Source organism: Macrotis lagotis, chromosome 3, assembly GCF_037893015.1.
Source record: "Macrotis lagotis isolate mMagLag1 chromosome 3, bilby.v1.9.chrom.fasta, whole genome shotgun sequence".
In the NCBI taxonomy this organism is placed as follows: domain Eukaryota; kingdom Metazoa; phylum Chordata; class Mammalia; order Peramelemorphia; family Peramelidae; genus Macrotis; species Macrotis lagotis.
Window position 1 is genome coordinate 294,171,199 of NC_133660.1, and position 25,754 is coordinate 294,196,952.

A 25,754-nucleotide genomic window follows, 5' to 3' on the forward strand; every position below is an offset into this window, starting at 1 on the left:
GGTGAAACACACCTTTCTCCTCTTGCCAGAACAGGACAGACTATGAGTGAACATAGAGTCATTACAGTTTTAGACATGGCAAAGATATGGATTAGTCTTGCTTAATTGTATTTCTTTATTCCACAAGAAGATTCTATAGGGGTTGCACTCTCACTAGAAAGTGATAGCAATAATTTTTTAAACATCAATGTAGCATTTCTTTTTAAAAGGAGAACTGAGCTCTCTCAAGTTCATATTGCAGCTCCATGTACACTCATCTCCTTCCACTTGGCTGAGCTAGGCCAGTGGAGTGGGTGGGTGTGAAAGAAGAGAGACTAGGGAAATCAAGAAATGACAAATAAGGGCGACAATAATAGCAACTTGAAAACTGTTTGAGAAGAAATGGCTTGAACAGATGTGGGCATGTGCAAATGACATGTAAATGTTAGGCATATGTTGGTCCAAATTCTGTGTTCCTGTTTTTTCCACTCCAACCTTAGTCATGGCGAAAAAGTCTCCCATAAATTAAGGAGCAGGAGTGTGGAATACCCTGATTGGCATTGCCCTCGAAGAGACTTCCTTCAGCAACTTCATTAGGCCAAAGGGTTGCTGGGGGAAGTATTAGTATAACAGAAAAAGTGCTGGACTTAGGATAAGAAGGCTAGGGCTTCAAATCCTGGGCAGCTACCTAATAGCTTCATATCAATTCTTGTGCTTCAGTTTTTGTAACTGTAAAATGAGAAGAGAACAGGAATAGTAATATAGGGTGGGGAAGGAGGATGGGAAGGAACAAAGAAGAGAGAACAAAAGAGAAAAGGGAGAAGGGGAAGAGGAGGAAGGGAAAGACTTGAGAAAATGGAGGCTGGTCATCAGTTCTTGAATGTATTGTGCCTAGGATGTGACCAGAAAGGTCCAGTCCAGGCTAGAGAAACTAGCAACAGAGAGGAAATTTAGTTGTTAAAAAAGTTTGAAACATAAGGTTATTTAGCTGGTGGTATCTCTGTTTTCTAAGGAGTTGGATGCCTGACATAAAGAAACTTCTATGGGAGATTAAAATCTATTCTAGTTGAGAATCAGAGAGGAACAAGAAAGCCAAGGTGGTAATTTTGGGGAGAAGGGAGGAGGTTGTTTATTTTTTTCTCAGGGGCATTTCTGATAGCTTATATCTGAGAGCTGTTTTTTTCCAAAGGAGCTACAAAAATCTTTGAAGCTCTAAATTAAGATCACAGCAGAGCCCACTCTCATCACGAGGATGACATAACACAATAGCCAAGGGCTCTCTTCACAAGCTAGAAGCAGAGAGAATCTTCATAATTGTCCAATGAAACTGCCTGGGAGTGGGGAACAGAGATTGTACATCCCGCGGAGCATCATTTGATAGAAACTCTGCATGAAAACAGAGGTTAGCTCAACAGAGACTTAACCTGATAGAGAGAGCATGTCCAATAGAGCAGCATCCAGAGGAAAAGATGCATCAGCAGAGACCGTGTCCCCCCAGAAGATTCAGCAGATCTGCAACAACAGAAACATGAGTGGTACCCCCATGCATGCTCTGCTCCTGTTTGTTTGCCCCTCCAAATGTGAGTCCTTTGTCAGTTCACTCTTCTCAGTGATGCTAAGGCATTTGTGGAAGAGTGTGCCCCCAGGTTTATGTGAACAAATGTTTTATTATTACTTTACTTACTATGCTATTAGCAGCTTTATCATTATTATTACTCTTTGCCTTGAGGTAATGGTATTGAGTTGCCTAATAACAGTAAAACACATCAGTAGGGGGCTCATGAATTATGGGTAAGTCCTTTTAAGGCAAAAAATGCTCCATTTTTATCTTTCTAGTGCCAGCACTTAGCATAGTGCCCGGCTCAAAGTTGATACTTGACAAATCCTTGTTGATTAATTGATTAATATGGATCCACCCAATACATTGAACCCAAGGGAGCCTCATCCAAGAAGCCCATTCTATGAATTAGATGAATTTGATTCAATGCAACCAAATTTTAGGAAATAATACCCAACCCTGACTCAGTCCTGAGGATACAAAGCATACAAAGATGAAAAAAAAAAAAAAAAACAGTCCCAGGCCTCAAAGAGTTTACAGTCTAAGATACTTAGCCATCCTACCAGGAACATATATCTACAATACAGTGCTTTGCATATGTGGAAAAGAGAAGAAATGAATAGAGTTAAAAGGATAGAATGATGGATTTCTTAAAGCAAGATCATTGGAAACCTCATTCTACTATATTTAAACCTCTACTATTCTATTTCCATAACTCGTCAAAGACAAGTAAGACTATATTACTCTCAAATGAACTGGTTATTGATCTCCAGCTCCCTGTCTTTCTCCTTGTACCTCTTCTGAAGGCACCAATCTCTCTGCCTTCAACAGAGAAGGGTATATGCAATAATAATGATAAAATCTTAGCACTCGAAATTGGCAAAGAAAACAAATGATCAAAATATTCCACATTGGAAAGGCTGCAGTAAGACAGATACATGAATATATTGTTCTTGGAACTACAAATTGGTCCAAACATTATGGAAAGCAATGTAGAAAACTGCTAAAATGACTCAAATGTCCATACCCACAGAAGCAAAGAGCTCACTGCAAGACATGTTCCCAATGAAGGCCAAATATAGAAGAAAAAGGTCTCACAGATATCGAAATAGACTATCAAAATCATAGCAATGTCTTGTGATAGCTCACATGCCCATCCCATCAAAGGACGGCTAAACAAATCATGGTACAAGAACATACTATAATCCAAGTATTTAGAGAAACTAGAAAATACATGAATTGTTAAGAGTGAAGTAATCAGGACTAAGAAAATAATGTGCGTACTGTTCTATGACATTATAATGGCTATATGTTTATATATCAGATTGCTTGTTATCTTGGGGAGGGAAGAAGGAGGGGAGGGTGGGAGAAAACTTCATAAAATGAATTTAGAAAATTATTTCCATATGTAATTGGAAAAAAATAAATACTATTAAAAAGTTATAATGACTAAGCCAGTTTTGTTGGTCCTGAAGAATGGGAAAATGTACTTCCTTCTGTTCACTGAAACAGAAAGGGACCTAAAAAGTATATACTGTTAGAACATAGTTAATGTGTTGATTGATTTTGCTGATTTTTTTCTTTTTAAATCTTTGTTATATGGAGAGATTCAGTGGAGAAGCAGGAGGTATCAGGAAATAAATGAGATATAAAAAAGACATCAATTTAAAATTTTTCATCTTAGGGTTGAAAAGGACCTTAGATGATAACATTTCTAACCTGGAAGGTCCTTAGAGACCATGTAGTCCATTATTACATCTGTAGATGAGGTAACAGCCAGAAAAAAAAACAGCTTTCCTAAGATCAAGAGATAGATACAGGGGACCTTAGAGATCATAGAATCCAATGCCCTCAATTTACAGAAGAAAATATGGAGGCCCCAGATAACGGCCCCACTACTACCACCAACAACAACAAATTGGTAGAAAGAGGAAGACAAAGACTGAGAGAAAAGGAGAAAACCAAGGTAGAGAGAATAGAAGACATGGATATAGAAATAGAAACACAGAGATGGAAAGTAAGAAGGAAAGACTCACTGGCTTCACTAAAGGAAAATTCATTTGTTTGAACCTAATGATAGAAACAAGGTAGTTCCTTTACAGAATGAAGAAAGAAAAGTTGAGACCAAGGTCATTCCATAAAGACTGATTTTCAGTAGAAGAAGACAGTTGGATCTTACTTCCTGTGACAGATGAGGCCCTAGGAATCATCTTGCATGTCAAACATGAAAGATCTTTTACATAGTTCACAATAAAAAACTGAACACCCCAGATCCTACAAAGGTTATCAATGCTTTACATCGACATAAAGATAAATTCTTGAGAAGCTTGGAGAGGTAGGCACTGAAGCAGTACCTCTTTTTCTGAGTTACAAAATGATCTCCAAACTGATGAGTCTTTACTGTCTTTGATTGATAAATGGTAAATGGAACAAATATCTGGAATATCACCATTGTCTTTTAAATGAAAATAATAAAAAAAAAACTAGTTACAAAAAGAAAAAGAGTGGGGCAGCTAGGTGGCGTAGTAGATGAAGCACCAGCCTTGGAGTCAGGAGTACCTGGGTTCAAATCCGGTCTCAGACACTTAATTACCTAGCCCTGTGGCCTTGGGCAAGCCACTTAACCCCATTTGCCTTGCAAAAAAAAAAAGAAAGAAAAAAATAGAAATTTTCCTAAAATAAATATTATTGGGGAAAAGAATCTCTTTCATTCAAATAATGATGGGAAAGAAAAACATTCAATATTTTTTCTTTCTTCCTTAATGAATGAACTACATAGAGTAAGAGTCAATACAGGAGAAAAAAAAAACTTTTCTGTTCCCAGTGGTATCTCTGTTTTCTAAGTAGTTTGATGCCTAAGATAAAGAAACTTCTACTGGAGATAAAGATCTGTTCTAGTTGAGACTCAGGAAGGAACAAGAAAATCCTGGTGGAAATTTGGGGAAGAAGGTTTGGTAATAAAAATGCAAGTAATAGTGGTCAGTTTTGCCCTTTCTTCTCTTGCCTCTTTGAAGTTTCATCTGAACCTCAAGGCAGTTCAAAGAGCCTGGAAAAGTGGATATAGGGAGTCAGAGAAAGAGGTGATGGCATTCAGAAAGATAATTTAAGAAAAAAGGTTCAGTGTTTCCCCTACCAGAAAGACTCAGGAGAAGATGCTGAAGGAGTGGGAAGATACCATGCTGCCTGAACCCTGAGGGAAGTGAGATGTGAATTAGATGTAATCACTCCAACTCAATGACTATAAGAACTGAACATTTTTTTTAGGGTTTTTCTTTTTGCAAGGCAAATGGGGTTAAGTGACTTGCCCAAGGCCACAGAGCTAGGTAATTATTAAGTGTCTGAGACCAGATTTGAACCCAGGTCCGCCTGACTCCAGGGCCAGTGCTTTATCCACTGTGCCACCTAGCCACCCCTAAGAACACTGAACTTCTAATGGACAAGGGTGATAGGAAAGGCAGCTTCAGAACTAGACGGGACCAAGTCATTGAGTCATTTTATAAATGAAGAAACTGAGGCTCAGAGAGATTAGGCAATTTGACTAGGGTCATGCAACTTAGAGTTGGAACCCAAATCTATCGGACTCTCTGTAAGTTCTGACATTTTGACAACTGCCTAGTTTGTCCTTTTCTACACCAACAGGCCGGGCCATAGTCTTGACTGATAAGAGATCAAGAAATGTCTCCACTAGCCCCGAAACATTTTTGTTTAGTTTCTCTCCTCCTAAAAATACTTGGAACACTTCCCAAAGGATCACAGACAAGCAAGGCAACCTTGAAAGTTACATACAATATTGATTATGTATTTTAAAAGAAAAACATGCTATGCATATTAGAGACTCACAGTTTCATGTATAATTCTCTTTGTTCTACTCTGTTGACAAAAATGTTCATTTTAACTGATGTTATTAAAATTAGATTTAAAAAAACATTCCTCAAAGGATGGGGGAGAAGCGGATAGCAGGGACAAAGATGGGAGTGCAGAAAAGAAAGAGGAAGAACAAAGAGGAGGAGGAGGAAGGGGAAGGAGGGCAAGAGGATGAACAAGGGGGAGGAAGAACCTCAATAGCATCAGGAAACTAGGAAGAATATGCCAGAAAATACCTGGACCACATCACAGAGTTGTAACCCCCAGGGCCAAGGAGCACCAATGCACATAGGCAGAATGTTAACAAGCAAACTCAGATCTTGACCTGTTTCTATGAGATGTGCACTTAGTAGGTATCATAGGACATTGGAGAGGAGTTCCAGTACTTCCAAGGTTCTCTCCTCTCTTGAGGGACAAGGTGGAAGCTGGTGGGGCTTCAGATTTAAATAAGTGTTATAGGTTTAGAGAGACACACAATGATCCATAATGCAAAGAGTAATGAATTCATGATTGAGAGTGGTCTGAGTTTGAATCCCCTTTGGCCCTTACTAGTTATCTGAATAGAAACAACCCTCAGTTTCTTCATCTCTAAAATTAGGGGAGTAGAATACAGGTCCTCTGAGGCTCCTTCCAGTTCTAAATCTATGGAATTATGAAACAAGCATAAATTTAATAGAGCTTGTTCAGGTTGGCAAACTGCTTTGAAAACTATCTCCTTTGATCCTCAGAACAACCCTGTGAAATAGGTAAAATTAGCCCCATTTTACAGATACAGAAACAGAAGATCTGACATTGTTTAGTGACTTGCCCAGGGCTAGAATCTGAAATGCAATTCAAACCTGTCTTACTGATTGCAAGGCTAGTATTCACCTGCCATTTTTCTCTTAACTGCGACTGACCAGAATCCTGAACTCTCCAAAGGGGGGGGGGCTATCCATAGGCTGTTTCAAGGCCCTTTCATATTCTAGTTATGTAATGAATTTGTCCTATATTTCATAACTCAGTAGTTGAGGGCTTGCACAAGAACTGAAGACACCCAAATGAGAATAAGAGACAAAGCCAAGCTGGTATTACTAGTTTTCTCTAGGAGGGCCATGAACCAAAGAGAATATGAATTTAATTTTTGTAATCTTCCAAGCTCAAATTTGGTTCCACACAAGCTGGGGGGGACCCCTAAAGTTCTTTATTTATAGTTTTAGCTTCTGCCAGTACCAGTGCCTTGCTAGATGATTTTAACTCTCATCTAATTTCTCTGTGCCTCATCTTCTCTATCATTCTATGTTGTCAATAAATTAAATCCTTGGGCATTGTGCTAAGCACTGGAGATACAAAGAAAGTCAACAATAATCTCTGCTTTCCAGGAGTTCATATTCTAATGGGGGAGTCAAACAGACAATTGTGAACATGTTGCGGCTTGCTTGAGTTTGATTATTGCCTGTGATGAATGAGACCTAGGAATGCAGGTGTGGAAAAAATAGAGATTTATTTAAAGAAGTTACAACACAAAGAAAGTGATAGGAAAGCTAAGAAGAGTTTAAGGAAAAGGTAATTAATTAAGGATTGCTTATTCATCTTGGCAGGTCAGCTGGCAGGCTCAGCTGAAGTTTGGAAAGGAAGAGAGAGGCAGAGACAGAGACAGAGAGGCAAAGAGCAAAGCAGACAGAGAGAGGAGAGAGAGAGGAGAGAGAGAGAAAGAGAGAGAGAAGGGCAGGCATCCATGAGCTTGGGTTAACCAGGACCACGTGGTTTAAGGAAGAGGCAGAGGAAGGACCCTTCATTGGAATGGGAGGCTGGAAGAAGCAAGAGGCTCCACTGTTAAGGACCCCTCCATCGTAGGCTGGACAGAAAATGGTGCTTGGGGTGTGGCATTTCACCTTGGAGCCAAATAACCTCCAATGGCTATCTACATGCTAGTCCTTCCTGTCTCAAGGTACTTGATGACCAATTTTAAGTCATTTCCTGCCTGCCAGTGTCCAGGTCAAAATGGGTTAAAATTATAAATGGGAAATGGAGGATAAGATACAAACAACAGGGTCAAGGAAAGACAGGATACAATCAACAGTGTCCAAGGGAGGCAGAATCTCAAGAATGGGAACCTCCACCCATTTAACAGATTTTGCTTCTGCCACATTTATAATTCTCTGCATCAAACAGACTAGATATAGACAGAATAAACTGGAGATAGTTAGAAGGAAGGCCCTAGCATTAAGGTGAAGTTGGAAAGATATCTTGAAGAAGGTGGGATTTTAGCTGAGATTTTAAGGAAGCCAGAAAGGCCAGGAGGTCAAGATCTACCTCCTGGGGAGAATTCTAGATATGGAGGATAACTAGAAAAATGCACAGAGTAAGGAAATTCCTATCTTGTGCAAGGAACAACAAAGAAGCCGGTGTTAGTGGATCACAGTATGGATAGAGAGAGGGAAGGGAGGTATAAGAGGGCATCTAGGTAGTGCTGAAGAGCATAAATACTGAGTCTGAAGTCAGGAAGACTTGACTGTGTGAGTTCAAACCAGATAGTAGACATTTATTACCTTTGTCACCTTGGGCAATTCTTTTAATCCTATCTGCCTCAACTTTCCCATCTGTAAAATGAGTTGGAGAAGGAAATGACAAACCACTTCAGAACCCTTGCCAAGAAAACTTAAATGTGGTCACTCAACTGAAAAAAAGACTCATCAACAAAAAAAGGTATAAGAAGTGGGAAGGAGCCAGGATATGAAAGTTTCTGAAAGTCAAACTGAGAATGTTGTATCTGACACTAGAGACAGTAAAGGACCAGTGGAGTTTATTGAAGGGGAGTGATTTGGTCAGACCTGAATTTTAGGAAGATCAGTTTGATAGCTGAGTAGAAAATGAGAGATTTGATGTAGGACATGAACCAGCAGGCTATAGCAATATGTCCACGAAGGAGATGAAAAAGGCTTTTACCAAGGGTGGTGGCAGTACCACAGGAGAGAAAGGGGCATGTACCAAAGAAATTTTCAGGGTAAAATCAACAGTATTTGGCAATTGATTGGATATGGGGAGACAAGAGACAGTGAAGAATTGAAGATGACACATAGGTTTTGACCTTGAATGACTAGGAAGATAAGGAAAGTAGGAGAAAGTGAAGTTTAGGAGAGGAGAGTTAATGAGTTCTGTTTTAGACATGAATTTAAGATGCCTATGAGATCCATTTCCAGATAGCTAATGGAGATGGGAAACTGCAGGTCAGGAGAAAGGTTAGGAATGGATAAATAAATCTCAGAGTCATTGGCATAGAGATAATAATTGAATCCATGAGAGTTAATGAGAATACCAAGAAAACTAGTGGAGAGGGAGAAGAGCAAGAATTCTTCTGTAAATGAATGTACATGATTCAAGACTAGTTGAGACAAGGGTCACTTGTGTTCTCCACCAAGGTGGAGAAACAGTGAACAAGGTCCTAGAGCCTACTTCAGGAAAAGAATAAAGACCTGGGATCTAATCCTGGCTTGCTTTGACATAACTGTATGGTCTTAGACAAGTCATATATTCGGTTGCCTGAGCTTCAGGGTCCTCCTCAGGGTCCTGACTTTGATTTCCAAGGTTTGATACAACCCTAAAAATCTTATGAAAATCATGTAGGTTAGGCCTTAAATCAATATTAAGTATCTAGAGTTAGGAATGCCATCTGGGGACCATAAATAGTCAGGGTCACCTGGTAAAAGAATGGACAAAATTGTTGGTTGCCCTAGCTAAAGAGCATGAGTGTGTGTGTGTGTGTGTGTGTGTGTGTGTGTGTGTATGCCAGAGAGAAAGAGAGGGGTGATTAGCTGGGAGATCATCAACAGGAATCATTCATTCAATGTTAACAAACCCCTGGGCTCTTCCTTAGGCCCATTGGCATTTCCCAATTCTGGAAGTCAACGTCACTGCTGAAGAAAAAAACAAACAAACAACCCAGTGTGCTGACAAAAGAGGCCCACCTGCTTAACAAGGTCCCAAGTGCCTCTTAATCAAATTGGCATCCCCAGAGCTCTGAAGTTCTTGGAGGACTCTGCCCAAGACTTGCTTCTCTCTGTTACACACTTTGAAAGCTCTTCTCACCATTGCTGATGGGTTTGCCAGTGTGAAGGAATTCTTTTCTGTCTCTAAGCTTCCAGCTGCCCCAGTTCAGTTGGGAAAGAACAGAGGATGCAAATAAAGGACTCAAGGTTGGTTTTTGGTGGTTAGGCAAGGATATATGAACAATGTGGGCAAGACTATTATACTCTTCATTCTATGGCCCTCAGAGAACTACATGAAACCCCAGAGGCAACAGGACCTGGACTAAGATAGAAGGAGCTTTCTCCATGGAAGAACTCAGCCCAGGTGAACATGTTTCCTCTGAGGTTCCCTGATGATAAGACTGCTAGACATCTACAGTCAAGTCAGGGACTCTCCTCTCTTAAGACCCCTTAATCTATCAAGGGAAAGCTGAACCCCACCCGACTCAGACCTCACTCCCTAAAAAAACCAAAACAAATGACCCAGAGTGATTGAGTCAACCTCCCCCCAATCCCTCTGGAAGCCCCTAAGCAGACTAGACCGCCAAGGAGAGGGTGTGTGATGGGCATCCCCTTGGGCCCTAGAGTTTCTGAAGTCATGCCAGATCCTTCAGGAATGGAAATGGAGTTATAAAGTCTGAAGAAGATGGAAATGGAGTCTAAAACTTGGGTGCAGCAATTCCAAACACCTCTACCAGAGCCCTCTTTTCCTCAATTAAAGATTTTGTTGGAGGAGGGGCTGGAGATTGGCTCCAGAGAAGTGAATGATGCACCATGGGACACCTGGAAGCCTCCTGACATAGGAATGAAGAAGTAGATAAGCATTATCACTGCTAAAACATCAGGCTGAAGAACTTTGACTATCACAGTAAGTGATCATCTCTAAGTTTCTAAAGAGAGAGACGGACAGAGAGACAGAGAGACAAAAAGAGAGTGAGACAAAGAGAGAATTAGAGGGAGGGAGAAAGGGAATACACCTGTTTTAAAGACCTGCTTTGTTCCAGCACTAGGTTAGACGCTTTCCAAAATATTATCTCATTTAATTCACAAAATTCACATTACTCTTATCCCCATGTTACAATTGAGCAAACTACAGTAGACAGAAGTTAGGTGACTTGCCCAAAGACAATGGCTAGAATGGATTTGGCCTCAGATCTTTCTGGCTTCAGACCCAGCACACTGTCCAAAGAGACAACCTATCTGACTTCTCTTGAGAACACAAGAGAAAGCCTATCAGGGACTTTGTCTAAGAATCAATTGGTCCTATGGTGAGTTAAAGGAAGCTTTCTCCACCACAGCAGTCATTCTTCCTAACAGCTTCATGTTTCTTCCCTAGCATGAAGTCAGTACCCAATATATGTTTACGATGTGATGGAGATGATGAAGGTAGAGGAGATCTTGAAATATGAACTAGTAGAAAGAGCACAGCATAGACCGAACAGTTGGGTAAAAGCTCACCTCAGAGTCTAAAGAGGGTGTTGGACAAGATAATCTTTAAGGTCCTTCAATGGAAAACCTGCTAGATTTAGAGTGAGACAACTGGAGTTAGAATCTACACTCTCCCACTACCACCAATATGCCCTTGGGGACTTACTTAGTATCCACAGACCTCAATTTTCTCCTTTATAAAAGAAGGGCTTTGGGTTAAAGTCTCTTCTATCACTACATCTCTATATCCCCTTAGTCAGGTATCTTAGTCATGTATCGTATTGCTCCTTTTACTTGAAATCACACACACACACACACACACACACACACACACACACACACACTATATATATCTATCTATCCAGGTAACTCCCTCCTTCCTGACCTCATCAGCATTAGTGTCTTGGACTAGAGACACAACTATTTACTCTTATTCTGCCCAGGTTAGAACATACCTGTCTGGTGCCATACTTAGGAAAGCTATTAACAAATGGGTTGAACTAAATCTGAGGTACTGTTCCTACTCAAATACTGAGCTTCATGAGGCTATTTTCTAGTTTGGTATCAATCAGCCTGGGAAGATTTTGTGTGTGTGTGTGTGTGTGTGTGTGTGTGTGTGTGTGTGTATGTGCGCATATATGTGTGTCTGTGTGTGTGAGCACAGACACAGACACACATACACACACACACTCTTAAAACTTTAAGGTTAATTTAAGATGTATGTATATAAAAGCAGAATGTAATAAAAAAGAAAGATCATTTGGGCAGGACTAAACAAGGAAAGATCTGATAATAATTTTGAAGGAGAAATGGGTGCCCACTTCTGGTCCTTTACAGCCTGAGGATTTCAGGATTTTGCAGTTAAATTCTACAAACTTTAGCACAGTGTCCACATTAGCATTGTGCTAACACTATGGATTCAAAGACAAATATGGAATAATCCCTCAAAAAGCTTCCATCCTGTTCTGGAGCTACATGTAAAACTAGTACAAATAGTACAGAGTAATTTCACAAGAGGGAGAGCCCTGACAGTGGGGGGCAGATGAAGAAAGTGGTACCTAGGGTGTGTCTTGAACCAACACAGGGATTCCAAAAGGAAGAAATGAGGAAGGAATGAATACTGGTGTGGATTAACGTTTCTGAAGAGAACCACAAAGGCAAAAAATGTGAAGTCATTTATAAGGAATAGCCAGAAGAACAATTTAACTGAAATGAAGAAAGTGTAAAGGGAAGTAAAAGGAAACAAATCTGGAAAGGTGGGTGGAAACCAGACTGGAGAAAGCTGCAAATGGCAGACTGAGGGTTTTGTATTTTATCCTAGAAGGTTTTATTGTTCAGTCGTGTCCAACTCTTCACGACTCCAGTTGGTTTGTTTTTGTTTTTTTTGGCAAAAATACTGGAGTAGTTTGTTATTTCCTTCTCCAGCTCATTTTGCTGAGGCAAATGGGAATAAGTGATTTGCCCAGGGTCACATAGCAAGTTACTAAATGAGGTCAGATTTGATCTCAAAAAGACAAGTTTTTCCTGATTTCAGGTCTGGTCCTCTATCCACTGCACCAATAGGCTGCCCATATCCTAGAGGTAAGGGATAATGTTTGAGTAACTGGGCAATGTAATCAGCTCCAGGAAAATCAATTTGGAAGAATTGGGGAGGGTTAGATTTGAGAAGAGAAAGCCTGTAAGTAGAAACCTGGAAGAAGATTTAGAAAGTATCTGCCTAGGCAAGAAATAATGAAAGTAAAGTAATGAACTAAGTTACTGAATAGATGTGATAGATGCTGTGGCAAAAGGATGAAAAAGATTTACTAACTGATAAAATGTGCACAGCAAAGAAGGAAGAATTGAAGATGATTCCAAGGTTGCAAATCTTGGAACCTAGAAAAGTGGTGGAGCTCTCCACAGAACTAATGAAGTATTATGAAGAATTGACTTGGAGGATGAAAATTATTACAATTATGAGCTGGAGATGCCAATAGTATATTTAAATGGAGATATACAGCAGACAAGTTGACTTTTTAGAACTAGAATCCAGAAAAGAGGTATAGAGAGAGTTAGATATATATAGATTTCAGTCATTTGCATTTAGATAATAATGATTTAATGGAAGTTAATTAAGTCACCAGGTGAGAGAGTACAAAATAGAGAAAAGAGGACCCAAGACAGAGAGTCTAAAGATGTCACATTTGGTAGACCAGGAAAGGATGATGATCAAGGAATGGAGATCAAGAAAGAGAACTGAAAAAGCCCAGTGAGAGAGCATAGAAGAGGAAGGGTACCCAACAATGTCAAAAATTGTAGAGAGATCAAAGTGAGTGAGGATTGGATTCAATCATTGAGAGATTATTGGTAACCTTGGACAGAGCAGCTTCATTTGAGTGGGCTGGGGTAGTTGAGAGCCAGATTGCAAGGGGTTGAAGAGTGGGAAGTGAGAAAGTAGAAATGAGTTTAGACCCTTTTGAAGAGTTCAGCTGTGAAAAGGAAAAGATATTTAAGATGATAGCTAGAGCAGATGGCAGCATCAAGTGAAGGATTTTTAAGTATGGGAGACTTGGGCATGTTTGTAGGCAGCAAGGAAGAAGCCATTGGAAGAGAGAGGGAGTGATTAAAAAAATCAGGAGGGAATGGGGTCAAGTAGAGGGACTGGCCTGGGCTAGGAGAAGAGCCATCTCTTCATCAGGAAGAGAGAATCGGGGGATAATATCTGATTGGCCTTCTAAAGTTTTTTTATTTCATGGAACCCTTTGGCAGTCTAGTGAATTCCTTCTCAGAAGTTTTTAAATCAAATCACATTAAATAAATAAGATTGTGATGAAAATAAATTATATTGAAATACATTTATTAATTTTTTTTTAATTCCCGGGATTTGTAATGTAGAGAATGTTTGAAGTAAGAAGTAAAGTGGGCAGACCTCATGAAGGATGGTCCCTATTTGGGCAGTAAAGTAGGAGCTGAAGTCCTGTCCTTGAAAAGGAAAAGATTAAGACAATGCAGGAGGGTTAAGGAAGATGGAGAAGATTTAGAAAAGCAACTCTAGGAAATGACATGCTCAATTAGAGAAAAATGAAGTATTGAGGATCTGGCTGAGAATAGATTACAGAAATCTGAACAGACACATTGAGCAAAAATGTGTGACTTCATCCAGGCTATTCAGCCTTACATAAGCGGCAAAGGAGGCAGATGGTGGGGGTAAGACAGGATGGAGGTTTGGCAAAGCATAAATAATATAAGAGGGTGCTATTGTATAGCATGAACAGAATAGAATAAGGGGGCAAGGAATTAAAGGGCAGAGGAATGAATGATTATGATATTAAGTTAGCAAGTTCTGTGCCAGATATACAAATATGTAAGTGTGACAGTCCCTGCCCTTAAGGAGCTTACATTCTAATGGAGGGGACAGCACATTTAGGCAAGTGGTAACCAGGAAAGGAAGTTATTTCCTAGGAGTTGACAAGGGTTGAATGGAACAAACGTGCTGTCCATTGACATATTTCCAGAGGCAATAATAGTGTGGGTATGATTACAATTTTTAGAGCAAGAAGTAGAAAGTAAGATGGAATTAGAAGGTGGGAGAGAGAAAGTGGACAAAATGAAGAAGAGACACCAGAGAACAAAGAACTGAATGTCTTAGCTTATCAGGCATAGTCTCTGGTGGTCTGGTTTGGAGAATGGAGTAGTAGTATCAGGGACTGAAGAGAAAATAGTACATAAATGAACCAATTAATTAAAGGATGAAGAGTGGAAGGAAAGGGAAAGGAAACCAAGTCAGGTGATGATCCAAGAAAGCACTAAGGAACAAAGGGACTAGGAGACATCAGTATAAAAAAAAAAGATAAACCCAGAGCAAAATGAGGAGTTTATGGTCCCAAACAGAAGAATTTCAGAGCTTTTGTTGATGAAGATGGAGTATCTGTGATGGTGAGATCAAGGGTATTCCTATCTCTGTCAGTTACTGAGAAAGAGTGGAAGTGTGGGTCATGGGAGTTGAGGAGCCTGATAAATTGAAAGTCAAAGGTATTTCAATATGCATATGTGTGTGTGTGTGTATAAAATTAAACTCCTTGAGAAAGGAGAGTCCTAGAAATGGACGGACCACACTACAAAAGGAGAGCTTGCTTAGTCATGGTTGTTGAAGGAACATCTAGAAGTATAAGTGAAGAGCAAGAAATAGTCCTTCTTTTCTTTCTAGACTGTGAATTACAAGGGGGGCAAAAGTAGCTCTGAGAGAGAAGTGACCCTGTAGAAGACAGATGAAGATCCAGCATCTAAGGCTACAGAACCAATTTTCTAGAAGTACAAGAAGATGGGAGGAGAATAAATGAAATAGACCTAATACAAAGGAATTTTGTGAGAAAATAGAGCTTCTAGATGGCAAACTTTCAGGGGTATAGCTGACAAGAATATGAAATCATGGTGGCACTAGTCAACAAATAATGTAACTGTTTAGTTGTTTCCAACTCTTTGTGACCCCTTTTGGGAGGTTTTCTTGGCAAAAATACTGGCGTTGTTTGTCATTTCCTTCTCCAGTTCATTTTACAGATGAGGAAACTAAAGCAAACAGGGTTAAGGGACTTGCCTAGTGTCACAAAGCTAGTAAATGTCAGAGGTCACATTTAAACTCTGGTCTTCCTTACTCCAGATTTGACTCACTATCCACTGCTCTATCTCATTGCCCAAAATTAAACCCTAAAACCAAATACTAATCAAATAAATGAGAATTTGAAGTTGTAAGGGGGAGCACAACCTAGAATTATGGAAAGAATCTGTCTTTAATCCTCATGACGCACTTATATCCATAGTGCTTAAAATTGTTCATGATAGTAGAAAATCCGATTAGAAATACTGAGGAGGCAATAAAATTAGAAAAATGAAAAATCTGACTAGCAATAGCAACTTCAACCACTGGCATAAACTGCTTGCTGCTGATGACTAGTAACTATCAGACCAATCATCTGATAGATCTAATGATATTTATAATGATTAATTTTATTACTATATCAAGTGAAATTTAACCAAATTCTAAGCAACAAACATTCAAGGTTGTTTTATTAGCCAGTATTTATATAGTCTTTAAAGGCTTACAAAGAAACACTTAATTATATCATTTAGCCTTCAAAACAACCCTGTTGACCAGCTGTTCTTATTATACCCATTTTGTAAAATGAGGAAACTGAGACTGAAAAAAGGTTAAGTGACTCTCCCAGGGACACCCAGTAGTTTCCTGAGAGAGGATTTTTGAAATGAGGTCTTCCTAACTCCAGGTCCAGCTCTCTTATCTACTGTGCCATCTTGTTGCCTCGAGAGTATAATAATCAACATTCTCCCATAATTATTTAATTTGTGAGCAGATGGCCATTTTCTTTATCTTCTCTAGTAAATGAAATTAAACCTTCCCTAACAGTGGGGAGGACAGAAAGGCTGACTGCTCTAGCAATTCCTCCTTTGACAATTTTCAGATAGTGAAGAACGAATAATTAACTCATCCTCAAAGATCCAGCTGAGGCAGAGAAGTATAACCCCAGATTACATCAGTGTCAAAGCATCCCCCTCGCCAGTCCCAGAGTTCCATCCACCCTATACTGAACTTTTGGCTATTTGGGCTCCATCTCTTTAAGAGTCCTATGGAGCCAGAAGAGGCTGCCGGAAGAACCATGATATGGCCTAGAATGAAGGAAAAGCAGCAAAGGAGTGCTTTGTGATAGTGTGGTAGGAACAAAAAAGCCTTGTCTATGGAGCAAAGGACCTGGATTCCAATTCTATCTCTGATGCTTACTACCTATGTGACTTGGGGCAAGTCACTCTACATCCATGAGCCTCATTTATTTCATCTATAAAGGAAAGTGGGCTACACAACCTCCAACTTCCTTTCTATCACTACATGAGGAAATCTTAACCTTTTTGGTGTTCCATATTTTGATTAGCATTTGTAATGCATACAGTTTCTTTAGAATGCTTTTAAATGCATAAAATAAAATCCAGCCTATTACAAAGAAAGCCAATTATAGTCAAATATGGTCACCAAAAAATATTTTGAAACAAGTTCACAGAAGCCCAAGTTAAGGATGCCTGCTTTAGATCTCTGATCCTATATGAAGAAAACTGACTGTGAGCTCTGGAAAAGCAACCCGTTGGCCCATTGTGGAGTGGTGAGTGCAGTGTGGGATATCACATTATAGGAAAGATTCTAAAAAGTTGGAAAGCATGCAAAGAAAGTGACAAGGATAGTGAGGAGATATGAGACCATTCTCACCAGGACTGGTTGAAGAAACTGGGGGTGTTTAGTTTGGAAAAGCTAAGCATCTTCAAGTGTCTGAAGAGCTATTATCTATAAGAGGGTTTAGGTTTCTGCTTCAGCCCAAAAGACAGATATGCAATGGAAATAGAAGATGGAAGTGGCATAGGACAGATCATGTCTCAGGGTAAGAAACAAACTTTCCCAACAGTTAAGATCTGCCTCATAATGAAATGTGTGATATATATGTTGTCTCCCCCTATTAGAATATCCTCCTTGGTGTCTTCCCTTTGGGATTTGTATCTCAATTGCTTAGCGTATAGTAGGGCTGCAGAGATGCTTTTTCCTTCACTCATTTTAGTTAGACTCTCTACTTGGGAAGGTTTCAGGGAATCTGCTAAGGACTGTGGAGGATGATCCTGAGAGAAGAGATGGAGAGAGATCCAGATGAAAATATCCAACCAACCGGAGATATGAGTCAGAAAGTGAGACAAAGGAATGATTGAAGCAAAGACAGATCTGGAAACAGACTATGCCAACCTAATCTTATTTCGTTTTGACAGGATTACTAGATTGGTCAATTAGGGAAATGCTTCAGACCCAGTCACCCATATTTCAACAAATCATTTGTCAAAGGCTGTTTGTGCAATAGCATGGAAAGATGGAGAGCTCTGGGCTAGACAATAGGATGGTTATATGAAATTTGAGCTGTTTGAATGGCCAGTCTCAGGGAGTAGTTAACATTAATAAGTGGATGTCAATTTGGAAGGAGTTTCCAGGAAGGTGCCCCAAAGATCTGTGCTGAGCCCCATGGGGTATAACATTTTCATCAATAACTCCAATAAAGACATTGATTCCATGCCAATGCCACAAGGTTGAACTTTCCCTTGGCTGACCTAAAGCATCTTGATGAATTAGGAGGCTAGGACATCTGCAATATGTGCAAGCAAATGAGGATGGGAGATGGTATATGGTTGGCTGAGGAGAGAACAAAGAGCTTGCAAGTTACCATGGGGATGAGATAAAGAATCAATAATGACAAAGCAGTGGGATTGCTAAACTACACTGAGGATCAATTATTCACCAAGGATGTGTGATGAGGGAAATCAACTTGATGTCATGGTTTACTCTAGCACTCTTCATCAACCTTGGAACAGGAATAGAGAATCTGAATTGGGGGGCAGGGAGGATAGGAGTTCACTTAGGAATGAGGTATTAGAAGCTGGAAACTCTGAGAGCAAAGATGGTTAAGTTGATCCATAAACCAAGAATTGCAAATGAAGAGACCTCTAGTAATGCAGAGAGGAGACAGAGGCTGAAGTAGGCTGGTATGGTCAAATAAGGTTTCCTAATAGGATGCAAATCTGAAACTAGAACTGGAGGAAGTGAAGCACCAGGGTAAAATGGAGGAAAGAGGGGAAAGTCAATGAGATCAATGTAAGCAGTCAAAAATGAGCACAATGGGTTTGAGGGGTAATTGGACAAGGTCTTCCTATCACCTTCTCTGAATTCCCCTTTCTAGTCACCACTTCCAGGGAGCAACTGAGCTCCTTGACAGTTGGTGTAATTTCTGGTGGGATCTATGGAAGAACTATCAGAGTCAGGGAAAAAGTTTTCTTGTGTGCAGAAACCAAAGAGCCTGGGTTCAAACCATCTCTGTACCTGTGCATTCAGTTTTTCAGAGATCCTTGATTTCACTGATATGAATGCTTCCTCTGTGATATGCCTCTTAACCATTGTGTTCTAAAACTTGAGAGAGGCTCTTCAAGAGACACTGTGATGAATATATTCCCCATTGGTCAAGCAACCTGGATCGGGTTATTAGGCAATAGGAATATATCAATATATTCTCAGACAACAGACTTTAGGACCCACTCATCCTGGAAGCTTTTTTCATCCTAGCTCACTCCACCAGAATTTCTGCTCCGTGAACAAAATCCTACAAGAGGTTAGGGTCATCTCCATGGTTTCTTCCGTAGGAGACTTTAATCCCTTGACACTATTCCACATTCTTGGCCATATCACAGGCCCTCCCTGAAAGACCACAAGCCCCAAATCCCTTAAATCAACACCACTAGTCCTCTAATAAATTTCATTTTAAAGTGAATTTATTTCATCAGATCCATTTCTTCTTAACTACTGAAGGATTTACAGGCTTACCCTAGATTTATGTATGGGAAGAGAGGAACAAGAAATTGGCATTTTTATAGATTCAGAGGAGCCTAGAGTGGGGAGGAATTCTACAGATTATCTAGAGTAACTTCATGCTGGCTCTTTGTAGTCACCCAAAACTAAATCCATTGGCTTTTTTCCAAAACCCTCCCCTTTTCCTAACTTCCCTATTCCCATCAAGGGCATGACCATCCTTCTTTTAATCCAAGTCTGAAACCTAGGTGTCACCTTCAATTTCTGTTTCTCATCTCTCCAAGCCAAACAGATAATTGCCAAGTGCCATAGATTCTACCTTCAAAACGTCATCTGTCCGCATTCCCTCCTCTACTTTGGCACTGCCTCCACCCTGGTTCAGCCCTTCATTCGCTCACTCTTGGATTGTTGCAGTAGTTGACTTGTAGATTTTTCTGTTTTAACAAGGTCTCTCCCCAATTCCATCCAAACATCATTCAACTGATAAATTAATCTTCATAAAGCACACATCTAACCTTTCAACCCCCTTTTCAATAAATTCCAGTGGCTCCCTATATCCTCCAGGACCAAATATAAAACCATCTCTTTGACTTTGAGTACTTTTAATGCTGGTCCCTCCCTACTTTTCTCATTTTCTTACACCTGCCTCTTCTCCACATGGATCATGACCCAATCATTTAGACTTCCTTGCTCTGCCTCAAATACAACACTTCATCTCCCATTTTTGAGCATTTTCTGTGGCTGTCTCCCATATCGGTAAATACTCTTCTTTCATCTCCTCCTTATTTCCAAGGCTTCCTAAAAGTTTCAGTTGAAATCCATTATCCAATTTATCTGCATATATATGTGTATATATATATATATATATATATATATTTGTACCATTAGACTGGGAACTCCTTGAGAGCAGGAACTGGCTTTTTTGCCTTCTTTTGTATCCCTAGTACTTAAGACTATGTTCAACACAAAGAAGGGGATTCATCAATACTAGTTGTCTGACTTGACTAAGGATATGATCTCTCTCTCATCACATCAAGGTACAACACAGAAACAAAGTAAAGACTGACAGATTGCTTTCTGGGCGGGGAGGGAAGTAAGATGGGGGGGGATTGTAAAACTCAAATAATAAATTTTTAAAAAATGTTAGTTGTCTGAGGCTCATACAGTTGATATGGTAGATCCTGAGACAAAAACTCAGACATCCTACCTTCAAATTGAGGTTCCCTTCCTTTACCCACTCTGCTACTAGTCTTTTGTTTAGGGAAGCAGGGGAGTTTATAAAGCATCTAGTCTATCTTTCCCCTATTTTATTGATGAGGAAACCGAGGCACAGAGAGGTAAAGAAGTAACTTGTCCAAACTCCTACACTGTATTCTTAGCATAGTGAGTTGTTTAATGTGATCTCCCTTTTCCTTCCTAGCTGGTATAGTAGAACTTTCTGGACCAGACCTCCAGAAACCCTGGCCCCAATTCATGAGGGAGATAAATCTGCTCTTCTTTGGATCTGCCACCTAGAGATGAGCTGTGTTAATCAGTGAGTGAATGATGACAAATTCACCTAGTCCACTATATGTATGTGGCCCCAGGCTAGCTCCCTATGAGCTTAGCCTCCACCCTGATTTTCACCTCTTGCTCTAAGAGTCATTTGAATATTGTACCTAAAATGGATGTGTACATCAACTACCCTACTGCTCCACTTGTCACCCCAGTGACATCCCAGACCAAAATTCCCTATCCGAAACTCCCTCATATGTGTTGTCTTTTCCTTTAAAATGTAAAAAAATAAAATTAAAAAAATAAAATAAAATTTAAAACCAGGGGGCAGCTAGGTGGCACAATGGATAGAGCACTTGCAAAAAAAAATAAAATAAAATGTAAAGACAACAGTTTCTCATTTTTCTATTCATATTTACAGTGTCCACCACAAGGTCTGTCATAGGTCCTTAATACTTGCTTTTGCATCCTCTCATTCATTCATCTTCATTGATATAATCAAGTATCTGAGGTCAGAGAAGGAAGTGTCTCTTCCAAGGGGTAGAATCCAAGTTACGGCTTGTCCAGCTCGTGTTCACCACTAACTATTCCCTTGAGTCATGTGCTAATAATTAGAAAATAATGATTGAGTAGAGGAGGCTCCAGACCTTGTTAATAGAGCTCCCTCTAAGGAAACTTCCTCTGTCTGTGTAGGTCAGCACCGGCTCTCCTACTTACAGACAAGAGAAAATTCTGACACACTGAGAGGCTAAACAATTATATATCAGAAGCAGGGCTCGAATCTAGGTCATTCTGTTGCTAAGGCTGGTTTCTGATTCTCTATACTACATTGCCATCATTCTTACCATCCTCCTCCTCCTCATTAACATTTAGAGAATTCTTTGAGGTCTCTCAATCACTTAACATGCATTATCTCATTTTTAATCTCCAAACAGTTCTATGAGATAGGTATTATGGGCATAATGATTCCCAATTTTAAGATGGGAAAGGTGATATTTAATGGAATTGCCCAAGATTACACCATTAGCATGTAGCAGGAGCAAGATTTGAACCCAGGCCTATCCTGAGCAGTGCTCTTTCTACTATGTGCCTCTCGACACAGTAGAGGTTGCATTGAAATGATCAATGGGTTAATTATATTTATATAATTAATTATATAATTATTTATATTCTGCAGATGACTCCTGGAGAGATAGCTCTTGCCAGTGGCAACTTTACCCCAGTAACTCAATTTATCTTGTTGGGCTTCTCTGAGTATACAGACCTGCAGACATTGTTTTTCTTCATCTTCCTGATGATTTATGCCATGACAGTGTTGGGCAACCTGGGCATGATGGCCCTGATCTACACTGACCCCCGTCTTCATAGTCCAATGTACTTCTTCCTCAGTATCCTTTCTTTTCTTGACATTTGCTACTCCTCTGTGGTCACACCCAAACTCTTGGTCAACTTTTTAGCCACTGATAAATCCATCTCATTCACCGGTTGTGTGGTCCAGTTGACCTTCTTTGTGATACATGTGACAACGGAGAGTTTCCTCCTGGCAGCCATGGCCTATGACCGCTTCATGGCTATCTGCCAGCCCCTCCATTATGCTTCTGTCATGACCAAGGCGACCTGCCTCCAGCTGGTGGCTGTCTCCTATGGGTTTGGTGGAGTCAACTCCATCATCCAGACTGGAAATGTTTTCATCTTGCCCTTTTGTGGACCCAATGAAGTCACCCACTACTTTTGTGACATCCCACCACTACTCCGCCTGGTATGTGCTGACACTGCCATGGCAGGCAACATCCTCTATATTTTCTCTGCCTTGGTTACCCTTCTGCCTGCCACAGTCATTCTCATTTCCTATGGTCTGGTCCTGGTGGCCATCGGACGCATGCGCTCAGCAGCTGGAAGGGAAAAGGCACTCTCTACATGTGCCTCCCATTTCTTGGCCATTGCCATCTTCTACGGCACTGTGGTCTTCACATATGTCCAGCCCCATGGGAATGAAAGTAGCACAGATGGTCAAATAGTCTCAGTCTTCTACACCATCATCATCCCCATGCTTAATCCTTTCATTTACAGTCTCCGCAATAAGGAGGTAAAGGATGCCCTTCGTAGGAGGCTCCAGGCTAATATCTTCCCCCGCTAAGACTCATTGGGTTGTGGAAGGAATAGGAGAAGTGTGATGTCTTCCAAGATCCATCACCAATTCAGCCCAGTCCTGAAACACAACTAAAGAGGCGGATGGGTAGAAAAGCATACAAACTGGAAAACTGAGATGTCAACTCAGGACAGACTGGACAGGTGCCCCACTTCTCTCCTTTCATTTTCCTAGATCTATCCATGAGCAAGAGGAAAAATCCCATGCAATGGAGTGAATGACAGAAAAGGGGATAGACGGAAAAGGATGGGAGGCAGAAATTCTACCTGCTCAGAAGGAACTGCAAATAGACTGGGCAAATCTCTGCTTTTCGCCTTTCAACTCTCCTCAAACTATTTGTGACCAGGAGAGAGAAAAGTACCTAATGGAGTAAATGGGTAGAAAGGGGTTTAAATAGGATGGAAACTCTACCTGCTTGAATCTACTGAAAACAGTGGACAATAATTACTGAGGACAAGCTGAAAAAATGTCCCACCTCTCTCTTTTCAACCCTCCAGATCCATCTGTGACCAGGATAGAAAAATAGCACTGTCTATATTTCAATATAATTGGTTTCCTTTATCATCCTATTTATTTGATATTATGCATTTAAAAATATGAACTTAGTACAAGGTCAATTATGTACTATATAGACACAATAAACTGTTGTTGAATGAATAGAAGCTGCTCACAAAATATCAGTTGTGGGTAGTAGTAAAAACCAGGGATTAAGGATTTCTCTCACTTTGACTGGGAAATCAGGTGAGTTGGAAGAAATCATAGAAATTATAGTCTAACCTTTTTATTTGAAGATTCAGAGTTCAGACTGAAATCTAAGTCCTCTAGCTCCATATTTCTGTACTTCCTATATTTTTTGGTCTGCTTTGTTTGAGTTGCCTTGAATATCTATGATTATAAAGCTTCAACATGAAGCTCCAATTCAAGAATGTTAAGAATAAATAAACTATTCTGTACGAGGGCTAAAGGACAGCACAGTCTTGAGCTACCCCTTCTGACTCAGGGATAGAAAAGGAATAGAAGAGACTTCTCTTTAAAAAGTCTTTCCTGATTAATTATAGGGATTAAAAATACCTCCCTCCTCCCTGGAGAGAGGTGGGTGACAATGGGTGTAGAATACTGCAGGCATTATTGGATACCCACTAGGTTGATTGGTTTCACTTGTCAATTTACTCTATTGTTGCTGTGTTGTTTCTGACTCTTTGTGATCCCATTAGGAATTTTCTTGGCAAAGATCCTGGAGTGGTTTGCTATTTCCTTTTCATGTTTATTTTACAGATGAGGAAACTGAGGCAAGCAAGGTTAAGTGACTTGCCCAGGGTCACACAGCTGGGAAGTATCTTAGGTTGAATTTAAACTCAGATTCTCATGATTCCAAGCCCTGGCATTCTACCTTCTACACCGCCTATCAAGAAATAACTGGTATAAAAACAAAAAGAAAAAGTATCAAAACATCTTTAAAATTAAATATAATAACAATACTTCTCTGTAGCTGGGCTGAGTGTGAAAAGGAAGTTTCCATGTACTTTTCAATGCTTAGTAGCTACTTGGAATGTAATATGAGCTTAATAAGTATTTGACTGATGGATATATCAAAGATTGAACTTTGACGAAAAGTCAAACTTGGTCAACCTAAGAACTTAAGACATAAATGAAATCACACTGTGACCCTCTTTTCCCTTCTCCAGCATTTTATATACAGGTTAGAATAAATCTTAAGAGAGAAAATTCAGAGCAGTGGGAAGGGTTGAAACCTGGGTGTGACTCTGACTTCTGTTTTTTCCCACCTGTGGTCCATCTGACCTTCAGTCAATGGACCAACTCTTCTGGATTTCAGAGTCCTCGTGTGTAAAGGGTAGTGGGGGGGACCCCTTTGGGAAGAAGGTTACCTGGGTGGTGAAGAGACAAGACTTTGGCATGGCAGGTTTTCTACAAGCAGAAGCTGGAAAACAACTAGTTGGCAATATAGCTAAGACTGATTGAAGGGATTAAGGAAGGTTGACCTTCAAATATGTGCTATGTAAATGTAGCCCCTCCTGCTTATATGACCTTTGAGGTAGCAATTGAGTTATAAATATACCTCTGTATATCTATATCTTTGAAGCAGAGGACTAGAACAGGGAAGTCTTCCACAGTTTAGGAATGGGATAGGCAAGCAGGAGAGAAAGACAGAGCCAGAGAGATGAGAGAAAGTGGAAGAAACTAGTTGATGTCTTGGCTAGTTTTACTGAATTTTTCCCCCATCATTTTTCTTTCTCCTTTCTGTTATTATTACAAGGTATAACTTGTATTGTAGGGAAAGAGTTGGGAGCGGTGGGGTAGGGAGAAATTCAATTTTAAAAGCAATGTCAAATAAAGAATAACAATAAAAATCAAGTTTTAAAAATGAGCGACACCCTGTCCTGCCTGTCTGTCTGTGTATCTGTGTCTGTGTTTATGACTTTATAAATCCAGGGAGATCAGCTGCTTGGCACCAGTTTAGCCCTATCTGTCCCAGCTTCCTCCCATTGGGACACACCCAGAGAAGTCTCCAAAAGTTAAACACAAGTCAACAAAAGCCAGGCAGTCCTTTCCCCAACAGGAATTGTGTTTAAGGCTTTTTACAGAAATGGTGGTAAGTCATACTGACTCATCAGGAAAAGTGATTTGGAATTCAGGTTAGGGGTGAGCTACAATTTATGCCTGACCCACTAGAAGATTGAACTAGACACCCCAGACTGACTGCTCACTGACCCAACAGGGAGCTGACCTCGATGATCACCATGCCTTGAGAGACAAAAGCTGAAAAAGGCAATTAGAGTAGTCTAAATACCAATTCTCACCTCAAGGTCTTCCGCTCTCATCAAAGGGGATAGGTCATGGTCAGGGCTAGACCTGACCATGGCTGAAAACTTCCTTTATGGT

General features: G+C 40.1%; 1 protein-coding gene and 1 long non-coding RNA gene across 2 annotated transcripts; one reads left to right on the forward strand and one right to left on the reverse strand.

Annotated features, from left to right (window-relative positions):
- Positions 1-1,080: 1,080 nt before the first annotated feature.
- Positions 1,081-25,711, reverse strand: LOC141516746 (uncharacterized). The gene is made up of 2 exons (XR_012476779.1): positions 25,673-25,711; positions 1,081-1,491 (listed from the first exon to the last, which is right to left on the reverse strand). It is a non-coding gene; the product is annotated as an uncharacterized LOC141516746 (long non-coding RNA).
- LOC141516745 (olfactory receptor 5J3-like) lies at positions 21,882-23,018 on the forward strand. The gene has a single exon (XM_074227734.1). It carries the CDS (start codon positions 21,882-21,884, stop codon positions 22,839-22,841), a length of 960 nt encoding a protein of 319 aa, XP_074083835.1. The 3' UTR covers positions 22,842-23,018.
- Positions 25,712-25,754: the final 43 nt, after the last annotated feature.

Excerpts from the sequence above, each read along its gene's own strand:
- LOC141516745 (XM_074227734.1), top strand. The coding sequence starts at position 21,882 with ATGACTCCTGGAGAGATAGCTCTTGCCAGTGGCAACTTTACCCCAGTA.